Raw genomic sequence first — 23,553 nt, forward strand, 5'->3', positions numbered from 1 at the left:
TGAGAAGGATAATAAGCAAATAAAAATATAAAATTTTAGAAAGTACACTGTCTAGATCAATTTTTTAGCCTATCCCATTTTACAGATAAGAAACAAGAGGACACAATGGGGAAAAGGGGAGACATATGTAATACTTTAAACAATAAAGAATTTAAATTAAAAAACAGGAGAAGAAGCAGCAAGAGGACAGGGAGAAAGAGAACAATAGTCTCCCCACTAAGGCCCTGGTTATCTGACACCTGGGCCAAGGATCTTTCCACTGGACCATACTTGCTTTCTGAGGTACTTCTATTACCTTTATTTTCTGATTCATTCCAAGGAGAATGAACTCTGGAACCTGGGCTCAAATTCTAGCTCATTTGCTTCCTGGAAGTTTGATCTTGAGATTTCCTTCTCCATAAAACAGGGAGAACAAGATCTACTTCACAAGTGTTCAATGTAATATGTTGCACCTGCACCTAGGTACAAAGTAAGGAGTCGATGAAAATTAGCTCCGATCCTGCTAAGTCCCTCCAAATGCATTCTCTGAATCTGTTGCTTATATATACGTGCAATTTAGCAATTTCAGCAAAATAGTCCCATGTTTGAATTTTATAAATCATTCTAGAAATATAGTTTGGATGTGGAGAAGAATGACTCAGTTGAAAAACCTGGGAAACAAGCCAGACTCTTTTAGTTGACCCTTATTTAGCTGGAGGACTTTTCACAGTGTAAGTTTGGTAAATAATTCAAAACAAGAGCTAACATTCCTTTTTCCAAAAAATAAAGCCAACTCTTTGATATTTCTACTAGCTATAATAAAAATCAAAGCCATATTCTATTTTTATTCTTAAAAGGCACTAATCTCTAAATAAAAAGTATATGATAGCATAGATTATACATAACTGCCCGTCCTGCGAGATGAGTCATGTGTCTAGTCTACCAAGAAGAATTGTGTGTTTCTCAGATCCAATATAGATAAGTAGTAAAACCACTTATCAACTGATAGCAGATCACAGGCCATTAAAGTTAACACCACAGCCCTCCCTTTAGCTTTCTTCACCTCTGAGCCTATTCATTTTGATTATTTCCTCTGGGTTCAGAACACTCCCCTATTTTCTCCTACTATATTTAGGGGTAAAAGAGGCCAATTATTTTTATTTTACACAGGCTTAGAAAGAGCTTCTCTTTATAGATTTGCCATGGCCCTTTAGACTTATGAAAAGACTAGAGGCCCGGTGCACAAAATTTGTACACTGGGCAGGGAGGGGGTAGTCCCTCAGCCCAGCCTGCACCCTCTCGCAGTCCAGGATCCCCGGGGGATCGGGCCTACACCGACAGTCAGACATCCCTCTCGCTGTCTGGGGCTCTCACAGACTGGAACCCCTCACTCCTTACTGCCCACCTGCAGTGGAGGCGGGAGAGGCTCCCACCACCGTCACTGCGCTCCCCAGCCATGAGCCCAGTTTCTGGCTGAGCAGCGCTCCCTCTGTGGGAGTGCACTGACCACCAGGGGCAACTCCTGCGTTGAGTGTGTGCCCCCTGGTGGTGTGTGCGCATCATAGTGACCAGTCATTCTGCCATTCAGTCGACTTGCATATTAGGCTTTTGTTATATAGGATTTGTCCTACCACCAGGTTAGTGAATTTTGCTGACTATATGGAAATTACATAAACGTTAATGCCTTAGGTTATATTTCTAGGTCTGGACAACTTGTGTGGTCTTATTAAAGACAGACAATTTATTTTGGATTGTCTGCCCTATCCCCACAGAAATTATAGGTAACTCGGCTGGGGAGGCAGGTTCAAGTCCACTAGACAGTTACTGTGGAGGAGGTAGTATCATTTTGTGAACAAAACATAGGTCTTACATTTTGATGAACTTGAGTCCAAATCTTGGTCCTGCATTTTATTTGATTAAGTCACTTAACTCTCTGACACTTTAACCTCTTAAGTAAAAATAGAGATAATAATAGATAACTATGGGGATAAAATGATAATTATATGAAACACCTAACAGAGTGATTGGTATAAAAGTAAACACTAATATTAGTTATTCCACATATTAACTTGCTGTAATATTTTAAGTAATTCACACACACACACATAAACTAAAATCTTATTTTTTATTATGGTTTTGCTTGATTTAGAATTTCCACTAGACTTTTAAAACATTATTACAAAACTAGAGAGCTGATGCACGAAATTCGTGCAAGGGGTTTGGCCCCTGCCACCGCAGCGGCTGGGGGGCCTCTGCCACCTCTGCCTCCTCGGCCTCAGCCCCCACCCACCACAGAGGCCAAGGGCCTCTACCACCTCTGCCTTGGCCCCTGCCACCACAGCTTTGTCCAGAAAGACATCTGGCCTAATTAGCATATTATGCTTTTATTACTATAGATTATAACTCCTTTCTGAAACTTCATGATTTCATTTAAGACTATTTCTAATTTTAGAATGTTTTCCAAAATGTTAATTGGTATACTTTCCACATTTCTAATGTTTTTGGGGTTTTTTAGCATTTTACAAAAATGAAACAAATACAGAAATATTTTCTTAACAAGATTATAACATAACTGGCACCTGGAAAACTGCTAACATACAAGTGCCAAAACTAAGGAAGAATATTCACATTAATAAACAGCTATATCTCTCATGTTAGATATGACCATATGGACTGTGTAGTTAAAAGTGAGATAAAATTTAAACATCAAAATATTATATTATACTTTCTCATATTCATGAGACTATCCTACTGTTTTTAGCTTTGTTGCTCCAGAAAGATTATAATAAAACTAGAAGCCTGGTGCACAATGGGGTCCCTCAGCCTGGACTGCAGGGATCAAGCCAAAATTGGCTCTCTGACATCCCCTGAGGGGTCCCAGATTGCGAGAAGGCACAGGCCAGGCCGAGGTACTCCACTGGTGCACAAATGCACCAGTCCTCTAGTATGCATGTAAGATCTTTGGTTAATCTCTTCCCACCCTCCCCCCTCGCCCTTCCCTCTGAGATTCATCAGTCTGTTCCATGTTTCCATGCCTATGGTTTCTGCTCCTGCATTGAGCATCTGCCCCCTGGTGGTCAGTGCATGACATAGCTACCGGTCGGCTGGTCACTTAGGCTTTTATATAGAGAGTATTATATTTTGAAAGAAACCTCTCTATGCCAAGCACTATAGTAGAGGCTAAATACACAAAGGTTTTTAAGAAAGAGAGGGGAGAGAGGGAGGGAGAGGGAGGAGAAGACAGAGACAGAGGATATGAGGGAGGGGGAGAGAGAGAGAGAGAGAGAGAGAGAGAGAGAGAGAGAGATTCTGCCTTCTGTAGTGCACAGAGATAAAAACACTAACAAAATGGGAGCTAGCTAGGCACCCTAGTAGTTTGGCTCAGTAGATAGAGCATTGGCCCGCAGAATGAAGGGTCCTTGGTTTTATTCTGGTCAAGGGCACATACCTGGGTTGCAAGCTCAATCCTTAGTGGAGGGCATGCGGGAGGCAGCCAATCAATGATTATCTCTCATCATTGATGTTTCTCTTTCTCTCCCTTTCCCTTCCTCTCTAAAATCAATAAAAATGTATTTTTTTAAAAAAAAGGAATGGAAGCTAGGCTCCTCACTGTTGATGTGGGAGTTACAGGTAAGCAAGGCTAAAACTTTCCATGTGGTAAAGAATTAGAATTGAAGTCATCATATGAACTTATGTTTAGTTTAATATAGATAAAGACAGTTATATATAGAAAAAAATTTGCATATGTGTACATATATTATTTCCTCACTCTTTTAGCTGAGAGGGCCAAGGAATAATGCCACCTCAGTAGCAACAAGCACACCTAGAACCCAGATCTTGGTTTCTAATACCATCTATAATAATAAAAGCATAATATGTAAATCGACGGAACACCCAAACAGCAGAATGACCGTCCAGATGACCTTCCAGACGACTACACTATGACATGCACTGGTGCCAGGCCAGCCAAGGCAGGTGCGGTGCAATTTGTTGGGGGGCCCTGCCATCACCCCACAATCGCCCCGCAGAGGGAGGCCCAGGCTACCTCTGCAGGGTGATTGATGGTGAGGCTCCATAATCAATTGCCCCAAAGAGGAAGGCCTAGGCTACCCAGCCAGTGGTGCTGCAGCGGGTGAGCGGGGCCTCCCTCTACAGTGGGATCGATCTGGGGGCCCTGAGATCGATCGCCCCACAGAGGAAGGCTCAGGCCACCAGCCAGCAACACTGTGGCAGGTGTGTGGGGCCAGCCAATGATCACCCGCAGATGGGAGGCCCAGGTCAGCCAAGTGATTGCACCCCCATGCCTGTCCTGAGGGAGTGACCTTGCGTAGTGGCGGAGGTGCGGGGGGCAGGAGAGCAGTGCTGCACAGATGGCAAGCAGGGGCAGCGTCAGGGGCAGGGCCAGCTGCCAACAGCTGGGGGAAGGAAAGCCCTGATAGGCCCTGTTCACCGCCCAGGCCTAGGGACCCTACCTGAGGGGTCCCGGATTGTGAGAGGGCACAGGCTGGGCTGAGGGGCACCCTCCCCTCTCCCTCTGCACAAATTTCATGCAACAGGCCTCTAGTTCTCCAATAAAAGGAACCAGAACTCCTTGGAGAAACGACTGATTCCAAGAGAGGGGCAGGGAACATACAAAACGAGCCAGGAGTATCTTCTAGTTCCAGAAAGTAAATAAGTACACAAAAAAACAACAAACACACACACACACACACACACACACACACACACACATTCACACACACAATGACAAGGGCACATGAAATGGACACAGAAGCCAACTGAAAGAACTCTTAATGTCCAAAGCTGGAACAATCAGAGCAAAAATAAAATAGTATTAAAATATGAACTAAATATTTATATGCACATACTGATAGAATAATTAACTAAATAATTTGAATAAAATAACTGGAGAAGGAAGAGACAAATCTATGCAGAGGAATTTCACATAATTTATGTAGCTATTTTGCCCTCAAGGAGGTAAAGCAAACTCCCCACTTTCACATAGTAACTTCCCTTCAAAGAATACAATGTGGAGCCCTGACCAGTTTGGCTCATTGGATAGAGCATTGGCCCATGGACCAAAGGGTCCTGGGTTCGATTCCAGTCAAGGGCACGTACCTTGATTGTAGGCTCCTCCCCAGCCTGAGCTATGGTCAGGGTGCATGCAGGAGGCAATCAATCAATGTGTTTCTCTGACATTGATGTTTCTGTCTTTCCCTCTCTCTAAAAAATCAATGGAAAAATATCCCCAGGTGAGGATTAAAAATAAAAGAGTACAGTGTGGAAAGTGTAAGGGGGGGTGGGGGGGAGATTACCTTTACAGTGGAGAAACATGGTAAACACTGCCTCAGCCAGGTGATCAAGGTCAACATCAATAGTCATAAGTCATGTTGATCAAATGGTATGCTATGACGAAAATGTCACTTTACCTCTGTGGTTTTCCTCCCAAAACTCCAGTATCTCATGGACTTAAGAAAATTTGTATAGATACTCTTTCTGATGGTTCTATCATTTAATCTGTCTCTTCACGTAAGTCTAGAAAAATGAACAACCCTTTGGGCATCAATTGTATGAGTATACTATGTCTTAATGACCCCTATATACTAAATTTACTACCTAGAATTACCTTGAACATTCATACCTTGTGTGATTATTTTTTAGGGTGTTCCCTACACTTAAAATGTTTGTCTTCCTCACACTTTTTCTAAGTTCAAAATCATGATCATCTTTCATGGTTCACCTCAAATATTTCCTCCTCAGGGAGAATAAGCTGCTCATTTCTCTGAGAGTCATAATAGTGTGTCCCTCCACCATCTCATGGGCATAAAAAATTTTTTTGTAAATGTTGTTTCTAGATGTTTATAAGCAATGTTGTTTATAGACACTTCTATTGTGCTGTAAGCCTCTTAAGAGTAGGGTCAACATCATGGTCCCTCTTGCTCTCACACAGTGTCTGACATTTATTTATTCAACAACAATTTATTGCATGTTTACCATTCAATACCATTGAATGAACAGGAGGGAGGAAAATTACAGAGAAAAATTAACAACTAAATATTAATACTGTGGGGAAAACTTTCCAAGCCTGGAAAGCTCTGGGGGGAAAAAATGAGAAGAAAAATATTGATACAGGTCAGCTTTACTGAAAATATTGACAAAAACCTCCTGTCACAGAACTGATTTATTTTTCCAGCCAGTGCATATGCTTCTAAGTGAAAGGTCTCTGCTCTACCACTTCACCCATTTAATGTGATCTGGGACCCCTGTGGTTTGTGTATAGAAAGCTGGGTGAGTAAATAAATCTAAGCAATGTTCATTTTCAAAAAGAAAACATGAATGAGCAGTAAGAATTTAGTGTAGGAAATGGACAAAAAACTTTTTTCATGGCAGAGGTCTGAAGTTCAACTTACAACTGACATGGGTTCTTAGGAAAGAACTTTGCTTTTGAAACTTTCTATTAAAGCGAAACATGTTGCTATCTCAATGTCTATATACATTCAATTTATTTAGAATACCATTTTTGGTGTGGCTCTCTTGATATACTTGTTTCTTATTTCTCTAGTATAGATTAAATTCCAAACTTCAGAGCATCGGTGCCAAAATGTATTTTTCATTACCCTTGTCAAACAATTTCTGATAGGGCAATTTTAACTCGATAGGTGCTCCATTCGATTCCGAGGTCTTTCTTTCCCAGACCCAGGCCTCCTGGTCTTTCCCACTGAAACTTCAAACGCTCTTTACATGTCATGACCCATCATTCACCCTCAGAATGCAGGAATGATTTCTGATTTTAAAGAAGGATATTGAATGCTCAACCCAACATTTTTTAATTCCCCAAAACAATTAACTTCATGAAAACTAGTTCTTTCATACCAATGTTTCAGAATCACAGAAAGCTGCTTAATATTATTAAGATTCCAGTACATACTTCTAAATTGCCTTGTGGATTTATTGCTCTGTTTCCAATGCCTTCTTCTCTAATCTGTCATTGGCCACCTTCCCTGAACGCTTCCAAACTCTTCCTGAAAAGCCTGTTATGCCTTCATACCTAATGGAGCAAGGATAGGGACTGACTCTGCCATCTTATTAGGGTCCCCATCCACTTTTAATAAATGCTAATCCATTTCCATTTTTAATCGTAGGGCATATTGAATCTATTAACTTTCAACATGTTTCATGTAAAATGTCAGATTAATTCTGAAGCAATAAATACTCCATGAACTGTTAATATGACTACAGATTTTAAGATCCCCGGTAAAGCGTTCCAACATGGCAACAGTTCAGCTGACTTCAAATCCTGGTTCTACCACAAGTTAGGCAGCCTTCAGCGATATTTTTTTTCTGGATCTCTGAGCATCATTCATCTGTCTGGATATTCTCTGAGGAGCATCTCTTGTGTGTCATGTACCAAGGTCACACTGACCTTCAAATAGGCTAAGCTTCATCATTAAAATAGCAAGAATAATGCCCATCTTGTAGGATTGTAAAGATTAAATGGCTCCTCCTATACATGACTTCTCACCACTTCTACTCTATTCCACCACCACTGTCTTCCCCCACTTTCTTGTCCCTAAAGGATGATCTCATTAAGCTTCCTTGCTGAAGCTCCTCAAGATGAAATGACCTTTTAGAATCAGACCAGGCGAGTTCACAGGAAGCCACACTTCTGGCCAGCTACTTTGGAGGCTATCTGCATGGCCCCTGCACAGTCAAGTGAACTGGGGCCCTGATTCATGACACACCATCCAACGTCCAAAAATGGCTGGGTTTCCTCCATCTACTTGCTTATTCCTCCCACATTATCCTTTCAAGGTGCCCAATAAGAAGGAAATGACACAGTATCTCCCTTTTTATTGGAGAGAAGTTAACTCTGCTGTGTTAGTTGCTTGGAGATTCCTCATGCATTGTTCATTAAAACCAGAGAAAGATGGATAAAAGCATCTGCATTTAAATCTGCATTCCATGAAGTGGATCCACTCCCAAATACACAGCTGTTTGGAGTTACTGGTTGTCAGACTGAAAGCTGAAGAATGGATTTCGAAAGGTGTTTGTGTGTTGAAGTATAAAGTGTAACTCCGAGAAGACTCAAATGTTCAATGCTATGTGTATTTATTCCTAGATTCTGTTAGAAGTTGTGTAGCCAAGTTGTTCTTCACCTGCTCCCTGAAGGGCCATTACTGCCTGTACAGTAAATCCAGTTTTATTCTCATCAGCCAAGAACCTCAGCCGTGGATCCAGATCATGTTTCTGTTTCAGCAGGTGTGTATAAGCTAAGTTCATCGTGGCTCCTTGGTATGAGTTTATGATCATTTTTACTGAATTATTATGTGACCAAAGTTGATATGTAGGGAACAGCAATACATATACATTTCATCACTAATTTTTAATAAGGATTTTAAAAAATATTTTAGGATACTTTTCTTATAAAAAGTTCTGGATTACTAATCAGGAGACCAACCCTATTAATATCTATAATAATAAAAGCATAATATGCTAATTAGACCAGACATCCTTCTGGACGACCTTCCGGACAAAGCCAGGGCTGCGAGGGCTGAGCCCCTTGCACAAATTTCGTCATTGGCCTCTAGTTCATTTATAAAAAAAGGAAAATAAAAGGGAAAATACTTTTTTGTGAAACAACAAAAATACCAGCTTATTTGGGGGAAGAGCTTTCCTAATGTAGAGCTAGCCTTTATTTATAGTCTCAATCTCCAGTTAATTTTCATGTTGGCACACCCTTTTAGACATTGTTAAAATACTGGAATGCTATTTTTTCCACAAAATATATCACTATAGGTAAAATTTCATAACAAGAAACTTTCAACTTAATAATTAAAATTTTGATGCAAATGTTTTAGCATTAAAAAAGATTCTTATTTTAGCTAAGTAACAAAATAAACTGATGAACGAAGTGGATCCAGAACATGGAAGCATGGAACAGAGCGAAGAATCGCAGAGGGAAGGTGGGGGAGGGTTGGTGGGTGGGAGGTAATCAACCAAGGACCTTGTACGCTATGCATGGCCCATGGACACAGACAATGGGGTGGTGAGGGCTGAGGCAAGGCGGGGAATGGCTGGAGGGGTCAATGGGGGGAAAAGGGAGACATATGTAATACTCAAAACAAAGAAAAAAAAGAAATGACATGAAGGCAAAAAAAAAAGATTCTTTTATGGAAATATTTATCTCAAATGCATTAAATTTTCATGTAAAATTATAATACAGATTATAAAGTGTTAGTAATACAAGAGACCTTAGACATCATTTTTACTGATAAGAAAATTGAAGGGCAGGGAGAGATCAACCGAAGGACTTGTATACATGTATATAAGCCAAACCAATGGACATGGACAACAGAGGGATGGAAGCATGAGTGTGCTGGGGTGAGGGGGGGGAGGTTGGGGGTTAATGGGGCAGATGAGGACACATTTGTAATACCTTAACTAATAAAAAAAATTTTAAAAAAAAAGAAAAAGAAAATTGAAGGGCAGAATTCAGATTACCTGACTCCTGATCCAGTAGTCTTTTCATTATTGCACATGTGTTAAAAATAAAATGAATGGATGCAGGCAGGTGCAGAAAAGATAGGAGGGAAAAACAGAATTCAAATGCTGTAAGATGCTTAAAAATTAGGCCAAGTGGTAAGATAGTTTATTTACTTCTATTAATAAAATATTTCTATTATACCCCCTGCAAAAGTCACAACCAGGCAGTTATATTTTATAAATAAAAGCAGCTGAATGTATCATAACCATAAAGTGGAACTATAGTAATTAAGAAAAGAGACAGCTTGGATGTGCCTTAAGACTATCTATCACCTATTCTATAAGACTTAATAACTCACAACTCGTGTTTTGTTGTGAATCAAGTTGTATTGGAATACAACAAAAAAAAGCATTGATTTTTGTTCCATTTCTTAAAAGAATGACCTTATTTTACTTTAATTACTTTACTTACAGTTTTCAAATAGTTTTCATCAGTGATTTTGTATTTGGTTTGATCTTTGGCTTTGTTCTTAACAGTTGTCAGTTTCCTGAAAACAAACCAAGAAAACTTGCTTTTATTTTTGCCCCTTTATCTTATTTTATTGACATAGTCTGATTCTTTGTCTTTTTCTTTAAGCAAAATCTCCCCAAAGCATGTTTATACTGCTTTTCTTCTTTGTTCATTTTACTGTAATGGCTCCTTTCTTTTTCCATAGCTTTGATAATGTGTGGTCTGGATAAGCCCTGGCTTCACAACATCAATAAAAGATTTGAATAAAAAACAAATCTTTGAGTTCACGATTACAAACCCAGCCTTGCATCAATTTAACAGATTCATGGAGCTCTTGAACTCACTGATTCCAGTCTAAACGCTCCTCTTTGGATTGATGATTAATTAAGTCAGGCTCTGCTTCTCTTTATTTTTTAAAAATATATTTTTATTGATTTCAGAGAGGAAGGGAGATAGAAGCGTCAATGATGAGAATTATTGATCAGCTGCCTCCTGCACGCCCCCTACTGGGAATTGAGCCTGCACCCTGGGCATGTGCCCTGACCGGGAATCAAACCATGACCTCCTGAGTTCATGACACTCAACCACTGAGCCACGCTGGCCCAGACTCTGCTTCTCTTTAAATGAAAAATCATGTGCTACATAACTTTCTGGTAATAAATAAATTCCCAGATGTGTCCACATTATGGGTGCATAATCAGCTTACCTGGTACTGGCTCTTAGCCTTTTTTAATCTGCAGGCCACTTAGAGTATAAAGTTCTTCACCTTTCCCCACTCAGTCCAAATAGCTTATCTTTATAGTAATGACATATTTCTTGGGAAAAACTTACTAATTTTTATTTACTAAATAGAAATTTCTTATACACAAACTACATAGCTTCATAAGTCAATGCTTGGATATCATTGTCATAGAAAATAAGATTTATACGCCAATATCATAATTTTGTCATACCTCAGCATAAAATATAATACATAAATGGTTTTGTGTGTTTATAAATATTTTATGCTCTCTGTTATGTTCTGTATGTTTTTATAAAATTGTTTCTTTGACTTGAAATGCTCACATTTAAAGTTATAACACTTTACATCACAACATGTAAATAACTATTAAAAACGTAATAGATTAGTAAATATACAAACACAATTTAAATTTTCCTTTGAACTTTTTATTTTCATTAGCTTGAATGAAATATACATAAATGTGATTTTCTTTACATAACAATCTTGTTATCTAACACTTAGAATATCTTAAAGTTCTAAGAATATCCATCCATTATACATTTTAGGATTAAAAATGTTTTTTGTTTCCCACACTTCTATTCACAATGTTCATATTTGGATATGTGCAAAATGAACACTCAATTATTTAATTTCTAGTCTTCATAATCTACTCTGATATTTGTGCTTTAGATTTAATTTTATATATTAATTCTCAGAGCTTTGAAAAATAAATATTTATATTGACCATTTTCCAATTGGGTAACATGCTTGGGAAATTATTGAAGTAAATACTATGTTACAAAGATTAGGCATATTTATAGAGATCAATGTCAGCTGCCTTGAAAATCTTATTCAATACTTTTAATTTTTCTATCTATAATAATAAAAGTGTAATATGCTAATTAGACCAGACATCCTCCCGGAAGACCTTCCGGACGAAGCCGGGGCTGTGAGGGAAGCCTAGGTCCTGGCTGCCAGAGGGAAGCCGGTGCCAGCAGCTGGAGGAAGGAAGGCCTACTCTTGCATGAATTTCGTGCATCGGGCCTCTAGTCTATAATAATAAAAAGCCTAAAATATATCATATGTTCAATCTTCAAGGTAGCTTTGTTCTTCTATTTAAATTTAAACCATGTTAAAGTTCAAATCAAGCCCAAATAGTGCACTGTAGCCAATTAAACAATCTTGGGGAGACAAGAGACAACATGTTTTTCTCACTAATGCCCTTTCAGAGCCTATTTCCGGAGCCCCTGTCCATCCAGAGCCGTTCTGTGCAATTTCTCAGATCTCTGTGGGAGAAGACCCAGGCAGAGGGTGCTCACAGCTTTGAAACAGCCATGCTGGAGTCCACATTTCCACAGCAGAAGGTAAATGCTTCTTTCCCGGGATATGTTATTTTAAACTAAGATTCAATTTTATCTTGAAGCAGTTTGCCTATGTCTCAACAGTTCCATTTTTTCCTTCTTTCCTTGATCTTCTTTTATTATTATTTTAGAAAACACTTATTAAGTAATATAGCACCAAATTTCATGTGGTGCTGCAGTGGCCTCAGGTTAGAGCGGTGTCAGTAGACAGGGTCATTGCCTATTGTGACTTTGTTAAATCAACATTTGTGAAGTGGGGCACAGGGTGCCAGATGGTGACCCCCGTACAACAAAAGACCAGAAGAGAAACTGAAATGGACAAGTTTATTACTCACAGGTCCTGGAGGAAGTACACAGCAGGCCTCGAGGGGCCACTTGGGGAGGTTAAGGGAGGGTGCAGAGAGAGAGAGAGGGAGAGAGAGAGAGAGGTTCTGGGACACATGCCTTTATTTGGGGTCTGTGGAGAGAGTACTTTTGGGTTCCCAGGCTAAGGCCAGCTTGTCCAATTCAAACCAAAAAGAGTGGGGTTTTGGTAAGCCCATGAAAGTTTTACCTAAGGCACACCCAAGGAGAAGGCCCTGGGAAGCAGGGAAAACTTGATCACAGGGCTGTTGGGGAAATCATAGCAGAAACTTTTATTTGCTCGTGACTCTGTAGGCTGTTGTCTAGAACGTGCACTTGCATTAGGCGGCCAGTGTCAGTTTAAGGCCCCTCATGGGCTGATGGATGCCAACGCAGCAATATCCTGGAGTAGCTTAGCTCAACGTTGGCACTGCTGTTTGAGGCTCACAGACTGATATAGTACAACCCACTAAAAGCTACTCATATGACGTGGAATAGAAAACATTTTACAAAAGAAGACCATGGACCCCAGGATTGAAAGGGAAAGAGCACCAGTGAATGGGGCTCCAGGTTTTTCAGTGCCTTTCATTTCTTCCTTCCAAACTTCCTGTCATGCCCTTGTCCTCTGCAATCACCACAAAAAAAAAAAAGAAGAAGAAGAAGTAGATAAGGTGAACAGGAAGAGAAAGCATGGTCAAGGAGAAGGAGCTGTGCTGAGGCAGGCAAGTATGACTTGAGACCCAGAGCATTTTAGGAGTGTGGAAGCAGGGCCATAGCTCTCAGGACACAGTGGCCTGAGACCACCTCAGCAGGCCCCCAAACTTGGAAAAGATCAGAATGTGGAACTACACCCATCCAATCAGTAAAGTGAAACTGACATGGACCTACACTGACATGGTCAGTTTTGTGTGTGAGAGAAGTCACAGGCCCGAATATGCGGAGAATGATTGGAGGAAAGCTGACTGGAGGCAGGAAGACTACTTAGGAAGCTGTTACTGTAATCAGGTAGGAAATGAAGGCATGAATCAAAGCTGGACGTTGTAGGAAGACGATGGATGCAAGACTCTTAAAGAAGCAGAATCAACAGCACTTGGTGCCTGATAAGGAAACTGGAAGAACCAAGGATGATTCCAGGCGCATCGTGGAGGTAAATGGATGATGGCTCCATCCTGAAAAAGAGAGACCACAAAGGAAGCCACTGTGGGAAAAGAAGGTAAAGCATTCTGGCTTACATATTTGAGTTGAAGGTGTTTGTATAGGTAACCACGTGATGATGGTGGTTAAAATGGATCTCAGGAAGACCAGGACTGGAGGTATGGGTTTGGAAAACATAAGGTAGAACTTGACATTATGACAGTGAATTGAATCACTTAGGGAAAATAGAATATGTACAATGAGAATAGAGATTGGTTATTGATCTCTCCTTAGCAAATATTACCATCTTCTCTAAGCCCTTACTATACTCAAAAATCTTGATTATTCTTGCCTTACCTTTAAGAAAACACAGTAATAACCATTGGATGCTTACTAAGCAAACCAGAGGTTATGAGAATACATATATGATCGTGGTCTTGTCTTTGTTTTACTATCGAGAAGGGGAGTAAACATACCAATATTAAATAAATTCAAAGAACAAACAAGTAGCAAATTAATCAAAAACTGTTATATTGTAAAATTAACTCAATACCTCTTAAGTGCTGAAGGATTGTGAAAGGATGACAAATGGGTCTGATTCATCAAAAGTTTATTTAGGGTAAGACACTGAAGACACATTCAACTATTGCATCACTATTTTTGGCTTTGGTTTAAGAATTAGGTATGCAGTATGAAAGAATAAAGGAAATGCCACAATTGCACCAATACAAAGTAGAATGGAATTCTTTGTATATTTCACTCAAATGTTAAACTGGGTATCATGTCTAGAGACAATGCCTCAAATTCTTATAAATTTTTCATTGTGAACTGTATTTTAACTAGAGGTCACCAGTAAATTAGAACTTGGCATGATGCTTCGAGTCCTACGAGATTTTTTAAAACTTGGCAGATCAGTTTTGCGCATGCTCACAAGTATACCTATTCATATTTCTTTTATTTTATACAGATAAATAGTCCTCTAGAGAAAAGTTAACTGCAAATTTTTTAGTTTTATAATTTGGTTTATTCATAAGTAATTGAAAAAGTCTTTAATATCTAGATTGTACATCTTTGGCAGTTATCTCCCTGGGTATTTCTCAATCAAACTGATTTTCTTCTATTTTTTTTTCTTAAGTGTTATGTCCACTAAATTCAAAATTGCTGTGAGAATGGTCCAAAGACTGCTTTATTTATTTTTTCACCATATGTACACTGTAACATACGCTAGTGATTGAAAATGATGAGTGTTTCTGCATCAGCTGCGGTGATGGAGTTGACACTGTAGCTAAGTGGATTTAGAAAGAAGGAGAAAACTCCTGAGAAAATGCCTCCCTCTCCGGAATATGATGCTGGAGGGCTTGTTCTTGCTGTTGCCTTTTAATAAAATTCTGGAATTTCAGAACTGAAAATCAACAATAGATATTTATTAACTTGGAAAGTGCTTGAGTGCAAGGATTGCACCGTTTTTACTGTTATTTTTCCAAGTTCACACAGTGCCTGGTAGGAGCTCAATATATAATGGGAACTAACTGAATAAATAAATTAATCTTGTCATTTTCTGGATGTTAAAATTGGAAGCAAAAGGACCTGGTGAAGGTCACATAGCTAGTCAATAGCACTAGAGTGCAAAAGATTGTCTCTTCCCCATGCAAAGTGTGTGGTGGGTCTGGATGGCTCTCCAGAATCGTAGTCCTCCATATGGTGGCTTAGAATTCCAGGTGCATCTTCTGTTCTGTGTTCATCTTCTGGCAACTCAATATCAACATTTGCATCTACAATCACCACAGTGGAGGAAGAGAGGGAACTCGGAGAATCATAGACTGATTTTTAAAAGTTTCTGCCTGGAATTACACATCCCTTTTCATAGTTCACTGGTGCAGTGAAGGCTTGGGTGTTGGGGTGGGGCAGGAGAAGGGTGGAGGGGGTTAATGGAGAGGGGGGAGAAGGGGACATCTGTAATACTTTCAACAATAAAGATAAATAAATAAAAATTTAAAAAAATAAAATTAGTGTTTTAAGAGTATCTACCAACAGGATTGTAATGATCAAATAATACATACAAATCCCTTAGAACAATTCCTGTGTAACATAATAAATACCAAATGTTAGCTCAAAAAAAACAACAACAGATGAGACCATGATTATTGCTGCGGGAATAAATTAATGTTAAAGGATAAGATTCCAGAAGTAGCCCCAAGAATATAGAGACACTTGGCAGATTCTTTTAAAAAAAAAAGAAAATGAAATATTCTCAAAATAGTATGGGGACAGGTGACTTTCAAGATTGAAAAGATAAAATTAGGACCCTCCCAGACATTATGTACATAAGTCAACTTCAGATAGATTAGAGGCCTAAATGTAATAGATGAAACCTTAGAAGTAGAAGAAAATACTGAAGTTTACCTTTATGACTTCAGGATAAGAAAGGATTTCTTAAGACCTAAGTGAACAGAAATCATGAAGCAAATATGAATAACAGATTTGGCTACACAAAAAGTTTAAATTTCTCTATAACAAAACACACCATAACAAAGGTAAAAGGTACGAACAAGCTATAAGAAGGTATTTGAAATATTTATAACTCACACATTAAAAAAATCTATAAATCAACACAGAAGAGACAAACAACTGAAGAAAAAATTTAATGAAGAACATGAACAGAAAATTCATCGAACAGGAAACTCAAATGACCAAAAATGTAAGATGTTTAGACTCACTAAAAATTATGGAAATAATTGATTTACAATTTTTAAAATGATAAGCCCATTTTACAATGATCAAAAACTGGTGAGAGGGTGGGAGTAAGGGGGAGAGATCAACCAAAGGACTTGTATGCATGCATATAAGCATAACCAATGGACACAGACACCAGGGGGGGTGAGGGCATGGGGGGGGTTGGGGGGATAAGGACACATATGTAATACCTTCCAGTGGTCAGCAAACTGTGGCTCGTGAGCCGCAGTTTGCCAACCACTGCCAATAAAGAAAAAAAAAATGGTGAAAATAAAAATATGTGACAATAAAAGTCTTTGAAAATACATAAAAGAATGAGAATGTTTATACACAATAAATGAGAATAAAACAGGTTTACCTATTTAGGAAAAAAGTATTTAAGAAAAAATATATGTAAAATTAAATCAGACTCAAATATATGTAATAAAATATATAATAATTAAATTAGACAGCTAGCTGACAGTCAACATGGATGAGCTTTCCAGAAGTCTTCCTTTCATTTAAAGCTTATTTTAAAAAATGTTTACGCATACCCTCCAAAGGAGTCCCCTATCTAGTTAATTAACATTCATAACATTATATTGATCTCCCCGCCATGAAGCATTTAAGCTCTCTGTAAACAGAGCTTAAACATTTTATCAGAGATGCTCATTTCTTTCCATAAAGATGTTTTTTTATTATAATGTACAAAAATGTTCTGTCCTAGACAAAGTTTAAGTCAAATTTTCCTTTACAACCATTTTAAAAGAGCAATCTGGTAATAGCTGGTTATATTATAAATTTATTGTACCCTATTATCTTGCAATTCCTTTTCTAGGTAGAACTCTCACATACCTGCATGAGGAGACATGAACAGATGTTAACTGAGCACTGTTTGCACCCAAAAAAAAATCAGAAGCAATGAAAATGAACATCAGTAGAAGAAAGAAAGAAAAAATGTTGTGGTATAGTCATGTTATACAGGCAATAAAAGGGAATTAATTAGATCTATATGTAGCAACATGGGATAAATTTTGAAAACAGAATATTGAGTTCTATTAAGCAAGTTGCAAGAGTATGACATGAATAGTATGCTAGTTTACATAAATTTTTAAAGCACACTTAAGCAGTACTATGCATTATTTATGGGTACATATACTTGTGATCAAAATATAGCGCCATATTTAGACTCACACCAAATTCATGATGGCATTGTCTCTAGATAACAAGGAACTGGGGGAGAGGGAGGGGGAAGAGGGAGGGAAGTGTTACTGGGAAGAAGATTAAGGAGATCTCAATTTCATCTGTAATTTTGTTTTTTTTTTAAAAACAGAAGCAAAATATGAGTATTAATTTAGCTGGCAAGTACATGAGTATTTGTTGCATTATCCATTTAAATAATTAAAATTTAATTAAACTTATAAGTAATGTCTAAGAGTTGAGGATTGATAGATTTGACTCCATAAAAATATAAAGTTCATAAAACCAAACCTGTGTATACAATAACTTAAATGAAAATATGTGTCACAGCATACAAGGCAAAGTTTCATATCCTTAAGATACTTAAGCTCATTCAAATTAATCATCGGAGTTGGTCAAGAGCATGAGCAAATAAGACTTGGAGTCCAGAAAAAATGTTCAGTCAAGATATAAAAACTGAAATTAAAATAGAATGGCCCTTTTAAATTCATTTTTAAAAAGACAATAATCAGTGTTGACTAGATTAAGGGAGTTCAGACACTCTCACACATTTCTAGTTGAAGTGTAAATTATTTCAACATTCCTAAAAAACAATTTAGCAATGCCAGTCAAGAGTCTTCAAAATATTCATATCCTTTAACACAGTGATCCTATTTCTAGGAATCTGTTCTAAAGAAATTATCTGAAATGTGTAGAAAACTTAAGACACACATACCAAAAAGTATTGTGGAGTGATTTGTAAATAGCCTAAATACCTAAAGATGGGAGAAAGAGAGTCTTAAATATAAATGTAGAAATAGAAATATAGATAGATATATCTAGAGATGGGAGAATTAAAGTAATATATTCATCCATATGGACAAATATTAAGGAACCATGCAAGTTATGTTCATGGGAAATGTTTTTTTTTAATTTTTCTTAAATCTTTATTGTTCAGATTATTACAGTTGTTCCTCTTTCCCCCCCCCCCCCATAGCTTCCCTCCACCTGGTTCCCACCCCACCCTCTGCTCTACCCCCCCCCCCACTGTCCTTATCCATAGGTGTACGATTTTTGTCCAGTCTCTTCCTGCACCCCCACACCCCTTACCCCTCCGAGAATAGTCAGTCCACTCTCTTTCTATGCCCCTGATTCTATTATATTCACCAGTTTATTCTGTTCATTCGATTATTTATTCACTTGATTTTTAGATTCACTTGTTGATAGATGTGTATTTGTTGTTCATAATTTGTATCTTTACCTTTTTCTTCTTCTTCCTCTTCTTAAAGGATACCTTTCAGCATTTCATATAATACTGGTTTGGTGGTGATGAACTCCTTTGGCTTTTTCTTATCTGTGAAGCTCTTTATCTGACCTTCAATTCTGAATGATAGCTTTGCTGGGTAAAGTAATCTAGGTTGTAGGTTCTTGCTATTCATCACTTTGAATATTTCTTGCCACTCCCTTCTGGCCTGCATAGTTTCTGTTGAGAAATCAGCTGACAGTCGTATGGGTACTCCCTTGTAAGTAACTGACTGTTTTTCTCTTGCTGTTTTTAGGATTCTCTCTTTGTCTTTTGCTCTTGGCATTTTAATTATGATGTGTCTTGGTGTGGTCCTCTTTGGATTCCTTTTGTTTGGGGTTCTCTGTGCTTCCTGGACTTGTAAGTCTATTTCTTTCACCATGTAGGGGAAATTTTCTGTCATCATTTCTTCAAATAGGTTTTCAATATCTTGCTCTCTCTCTTCTTCTGGCACCCCCATAATTCGGATGTTGGTACGCTTGAAGTTGTCCCAGAGGCTCCTTACACTATCTTCATATATTTGGATTCTTTTTCTTTTTGTTTTTCCGGTTGGGTGTTTTTTGCGTCTTCATATTTCAAATCTTTGACTTGATTCTTGCGATACTCTAGTTTGCTGTTGGCACTCTGTATAATATTCTTTATTTCAGTCAGTGTATGCTTAATTTCTAGTTGGTCCTTTTTCATAAGCTCGAGGGTTTTGCTAGATTTATTGAGGGTCTCACTAAATTTATCGGTGGTTTCTAGAAAATTCTTGAAAAACCTTATAAGTGTGGTTTTGAACTCTATATCCAGTAGTTTGCTTTCCTCCATTTCTGTCATTTGTGACCTCTTTCTTTGTCTCTGCATTTTTTATGCTTCCCTCTGTTGATAGAGTGACTTTCTGTGCTAGGTGTCCTATAGGGCCCAGTGGCTCAGCCTCCCCAATTACCTGAGGAGGACACTCTTGGTGCACCCCTTTGTGGGCTTTGTGCACAGTCTTGTTGTAGTTAAGCCTTGATTGTTGTAGGTATCACTGGGAGGAATTGACCTCCAGGCCAATTGGCTGTGAGAATCAGCTGTGTCTACGGTGGGAGAACTTCTGTGCTGGAGACACCCTTCTGGGGCAAGACTTGCTTCATTGGGGCTTTGGTGCTCACTGAGTCTGCCCCCTGAGTGTGTCCCTTATGGATCTGAGGAGTTGTAATCTGAATGGTCCCACTCTGACCACTAGGTACACGGGCTCTTGGATCTCTAAGGAGGTGCTAATTTAGCCTCTGCTTGAGGCTACCCAGCAGGAGCTATGGAGAGATCTGCAGATTCCCCTTCCTTGTTTGGGGTTTGGAGGTGCCCAGATGAGGCCCAGCTGTGATGCAGTGCAAGCTGCTCTGGGGCCTTGGGTCTTCTTTTGGATGTTCTGGGTCTCTCTGACCCAGCTGCAGTTTGTTAGGTAATTTTAGATTGCAAAGGGCCAGGCCATTCATATGCAAAAGCCTCTGGGCACAGCTTGGGTGGGGTGGGGTCTCAGGGAATCAACAGGGCAGAGCAAACAGCTATGGCTGATCCTCAGCCCTGCCCTAAGAGGCCCCGGGTCTCAGTGTCCTGTGGTAATCACTGCAAGCACCTCTGAGAGAAAGCCGCCCTCGAGTTCCGACCGATGCCAGACAGTCCAGTTTCTCCCTGTATGACCCCAGAGACTTGCCCAGAACTGGAGTTCAGAGCAGTTGGGAGCTTGTGTCTCTCCCCATTGAAAATGACAACCGCATCCTCAGTTGCCAGCCCTTTCCACATGCGCTGCATCCTCAGTTGCCAGCCCTTTCCACATACACCTCCGTACCTCCGCACTTTACTTCCGCACCTCCTGAGTCTCAGTGTGCTTTTCTCTTTCGTTCTAGTTGTAGAATTTCCACTCAGCCAGCCTTCCTGTGGTTCTGGGTGATGTCCATTTTGTCTTTTAGTTGTATTTTTGAAGTGGTTGTGCAAGGCAGCAATTTCTGGTGTTTACCTATGCCACCATCTTGGTTTCTCCCCATGGGAAACGTTTAATGACATGGAACTATACTTACGTGAAATACCACTTTGCAATATACAAATTTATTTATATAAAGATTATTTAGAAGATTTCCCACTAAAACAACCAAAAGGAAATATACCCAAATGTGAGCAATGGTTATCTCTGGTTGATGGGACTAGTATTTTCTAAATCTTCTCTAAAAAGTATGTATTTCTTTTGTAATCAAGGGAAAAATTTCATTGTACAATTACCACTTTTAGTTATACTGTGTAATGTAAGGAAATGTAAATGAGCAGCTTACTTAAATAAAGAAAAGATCATCAATTTTCATTATAAAATAAGGATTTTTTTAAAAGGGTAGAAAATCCATTGATTTGTTTAAGAAATGGGGAGAATGGTCTCCATGGAGTAAACAGAGATACAGTTAATATTTCCACCCTTCAGAGGTGCTCTGATCATCAGAGGACCAGACAGTAAGTTGACTGGGGAATTGTTCCAGGACTAGAATTTGAGAGAGAAGTCTCCTTTATTGACACACATGTTCCAGTTCCCAAAGCCTGGAGAAATTCCATATGCCATAGAGATGAGGTCTCAAGACTATGCCCATTATGGAAACAAAAAAAAATTTAAATTTGCTGCTGAAACAAAATGGGCCCCATCTGGCTAACATTTGGAGATTTGTTTTCAGTCCACATCGCTACAAACACACTTGACAGTTCCCAGAGTAATTGGCAGTTCTGTCCAAGCCCAAATAAAACTAAAGCAGCAATTCTGTGTGGAACAAAAGGAGACCTGATGCTCCCAAGGCTTAGATTGAGTGTTTTGAGATACACTGTTAATACAGCACTTTAATAAATAAATGTGTAAGGAAGTAAATAAGAAATGGGCTTATTATACAAAGGCTGTTAACTATTCAAATTCTTAGGAGAAATTTAAGTCTACACGTGTGATGTGAGTGACAAGTGTTGCAGGCCAGCCTCAAGGAAGAGCAGTGTGAATGAATCATGGTGTTGGAGAGAGGTTAGCTATGGTGAACCTCCCTTTCAGAGCAAGCTAGATGGGAATGCAGTAGATTTGAATTCAGTTTGGAATTGCAGAAGCCTAGATGGGGGTGGGGACCCCTGGGCTATGAGCCCAGAACCAGGAAAATCTGATAGGCAGTGTCTAAAAACCAAAGGTGAGGTAAGGAGATTAAAAGAATGTGTGAATAAGAGCCTATCCAAAGAAGGCAGGCCAAGGGGTCAATCCAGGGATTAAGGGGTGAACTCCATGAGAATGCAAATCATGGCAGGAAACTAAAGGCAAGGGTTTGGGAGGGCAGATTGAAGGTGGGGGCGTGGCTGCAGATGCCAATGTCTGGGATAATCCTGGTGGAGAGTGAACTGGTTGGGAGGCTAGTGGGCATTAAAATACAGAGTCTGGGCTTTTTAAAGAAAGAAGAAAATGGTTCCATGTAAAGGGAATGACACCAGCAATGACATGGAGGAGACAAAAGAAAAATCATAGTAAAGATAATGGTAAATGTGACCCTACGTTCATTTGGTCAGCTAAAACTATTTGGGGGGAAAGCATGCTCTATGCCAAGCACTGTGCAGAGACCCAACATAAGCAATCATGCCCTGCCCTGTTGGAGAAAGTAATATACAAGTAAATAAATACACAACTCCACCCTGATAGAGACTATCCTATATAATAAAAGCCTAATATGCTAAGTGTCCAGTCATCCAGTCATTCATTCAACCAATCAAAGCATAATATGCTAATGATATGCTAAGGCCGCTCAACTGCTCACTATGACGTGCACTGACCATCAGGGGGCAAACACTCAGCACAGGAGCTGCCCCCTGGTGGTCAGTGTGCTCCCACAGGGGGAGCACCACTCAACCAGAAGCCGGGCACATGGCTGGGGAGTGCAGCAGCGGTGGTGGGAACCTCTCCCACCTCCATGGCAGTGCTAAGGATGTCCGACTGACAGGGAGCGGGCCTAAGCTCTCAGTCGGACATTCCCCGAGGGCTCCCAGACTGTGAGAGGGTGCAGGCCAGGTTGAGGAGTGCACCCCCCCCCCACCGAGTGCATGAATTTTGTTCACTGGGCCTCTAGTAAAAATATAATATAAAATGCCCAAAGAAAGTAATGAAGGGGGCATTTGTTGGGTGGTCAGGGGAGGCTTCTCTGAGGTGGTGTCTGATGAGTTTTCCTGGCAGAGAGAATGTTTTGCACAAAGACCTTGAGATCCAAAACCAAAAGGAGAGAAAGAATAAGAAAAGCAAGGCCAAAACCTTGGCATATTAGAGCAATCTCCTCTGAATTTAAATCACACTTCCATCAGAAAAATTTCTGAGCAGGCACCCTCCATGTTTGCATTTATTTACTTATAGATTATGTACATGTATTATTACACTCATTTCCATTATAAGACACACTCAAAAATGGACATTTTAAAGCATGAGATGAAAAGTAAAGTGAAAGTTCTAATCGTTTCTTCTTCCTATATTACTGTGGATGGGCATGCCTACCCAGAGGGAACTCACTCTCCTTCCACAGCGTTGGAGGAAGTAGAAGGATCGAGGTGGAGCCCAGTGACCAAAAGGGCAAGTGGAGAGTTCATTTCGGGGAACTGCCCTCTGGCCTCGGAAGCCATGGCAAGGAGCTGCGATTCTATTGCAGTCTGTGGGAGTCCCTAAAGAGTTGGAGCAGCAGACACTCCCCAGCTTGTCTTCAAAACATCACTCAGTCTGTGGTGTGGAGACTAGATCAGACAGGGGCAAAAGCAGAATCAGGGAGATCACGCAGGAGACGACTGATGATCCAGATGAGAGAAGAGAGCAGCTTAAACT

The 23,553-nt window shown here is 39.5% G+C and overlaps 1 protein-coding gene across 3 annotated transcripts in view; it reads left to right on the top strand.

Moving 5' to 3' along the window:
• The window catches only part of VEPH1 (ventricular zone expressed PH domain containing 1), a 193,850-nt gene that overhangs the window by 132,158 nt on the left and 38,139 nt on the right, over positions 1-23,553 (top strand). For 2 of the 3 annotated variants that reach the window (XM_006090312.3, XM_006090313.3), the window contains exons 10-11: positions 8,099-8,238; positions 11,924-12,058. In XM_006090312.3, coding sequence (XP_006090374.1) covers positions 8,099-8,238; positions 11,924-12,058 — 275 coding nt within the window. The remainder of the gene's footprint in view (positions 1-8,098; positions 8,239-11,923; positions 12,059-23,553) is intronic. The other variant, XM_023755154.1, reaches the window with a different exon arrangement.

The sequence above is a fragment of the Myotis lucifugus genome, unplaced genomic scaffold (assembly GCF_000147115.1).
Source record: "Myotis lucifugus unplaced genomic scaffold, Myoluc2.0 scaffold_70, whole genome shotgun sequence".
NCBI lineage: Eukaryota > Metazoa > Chordata > Mammalia > Chiroptera > Vespertilionidae > Myotis > Myotis lucifugus.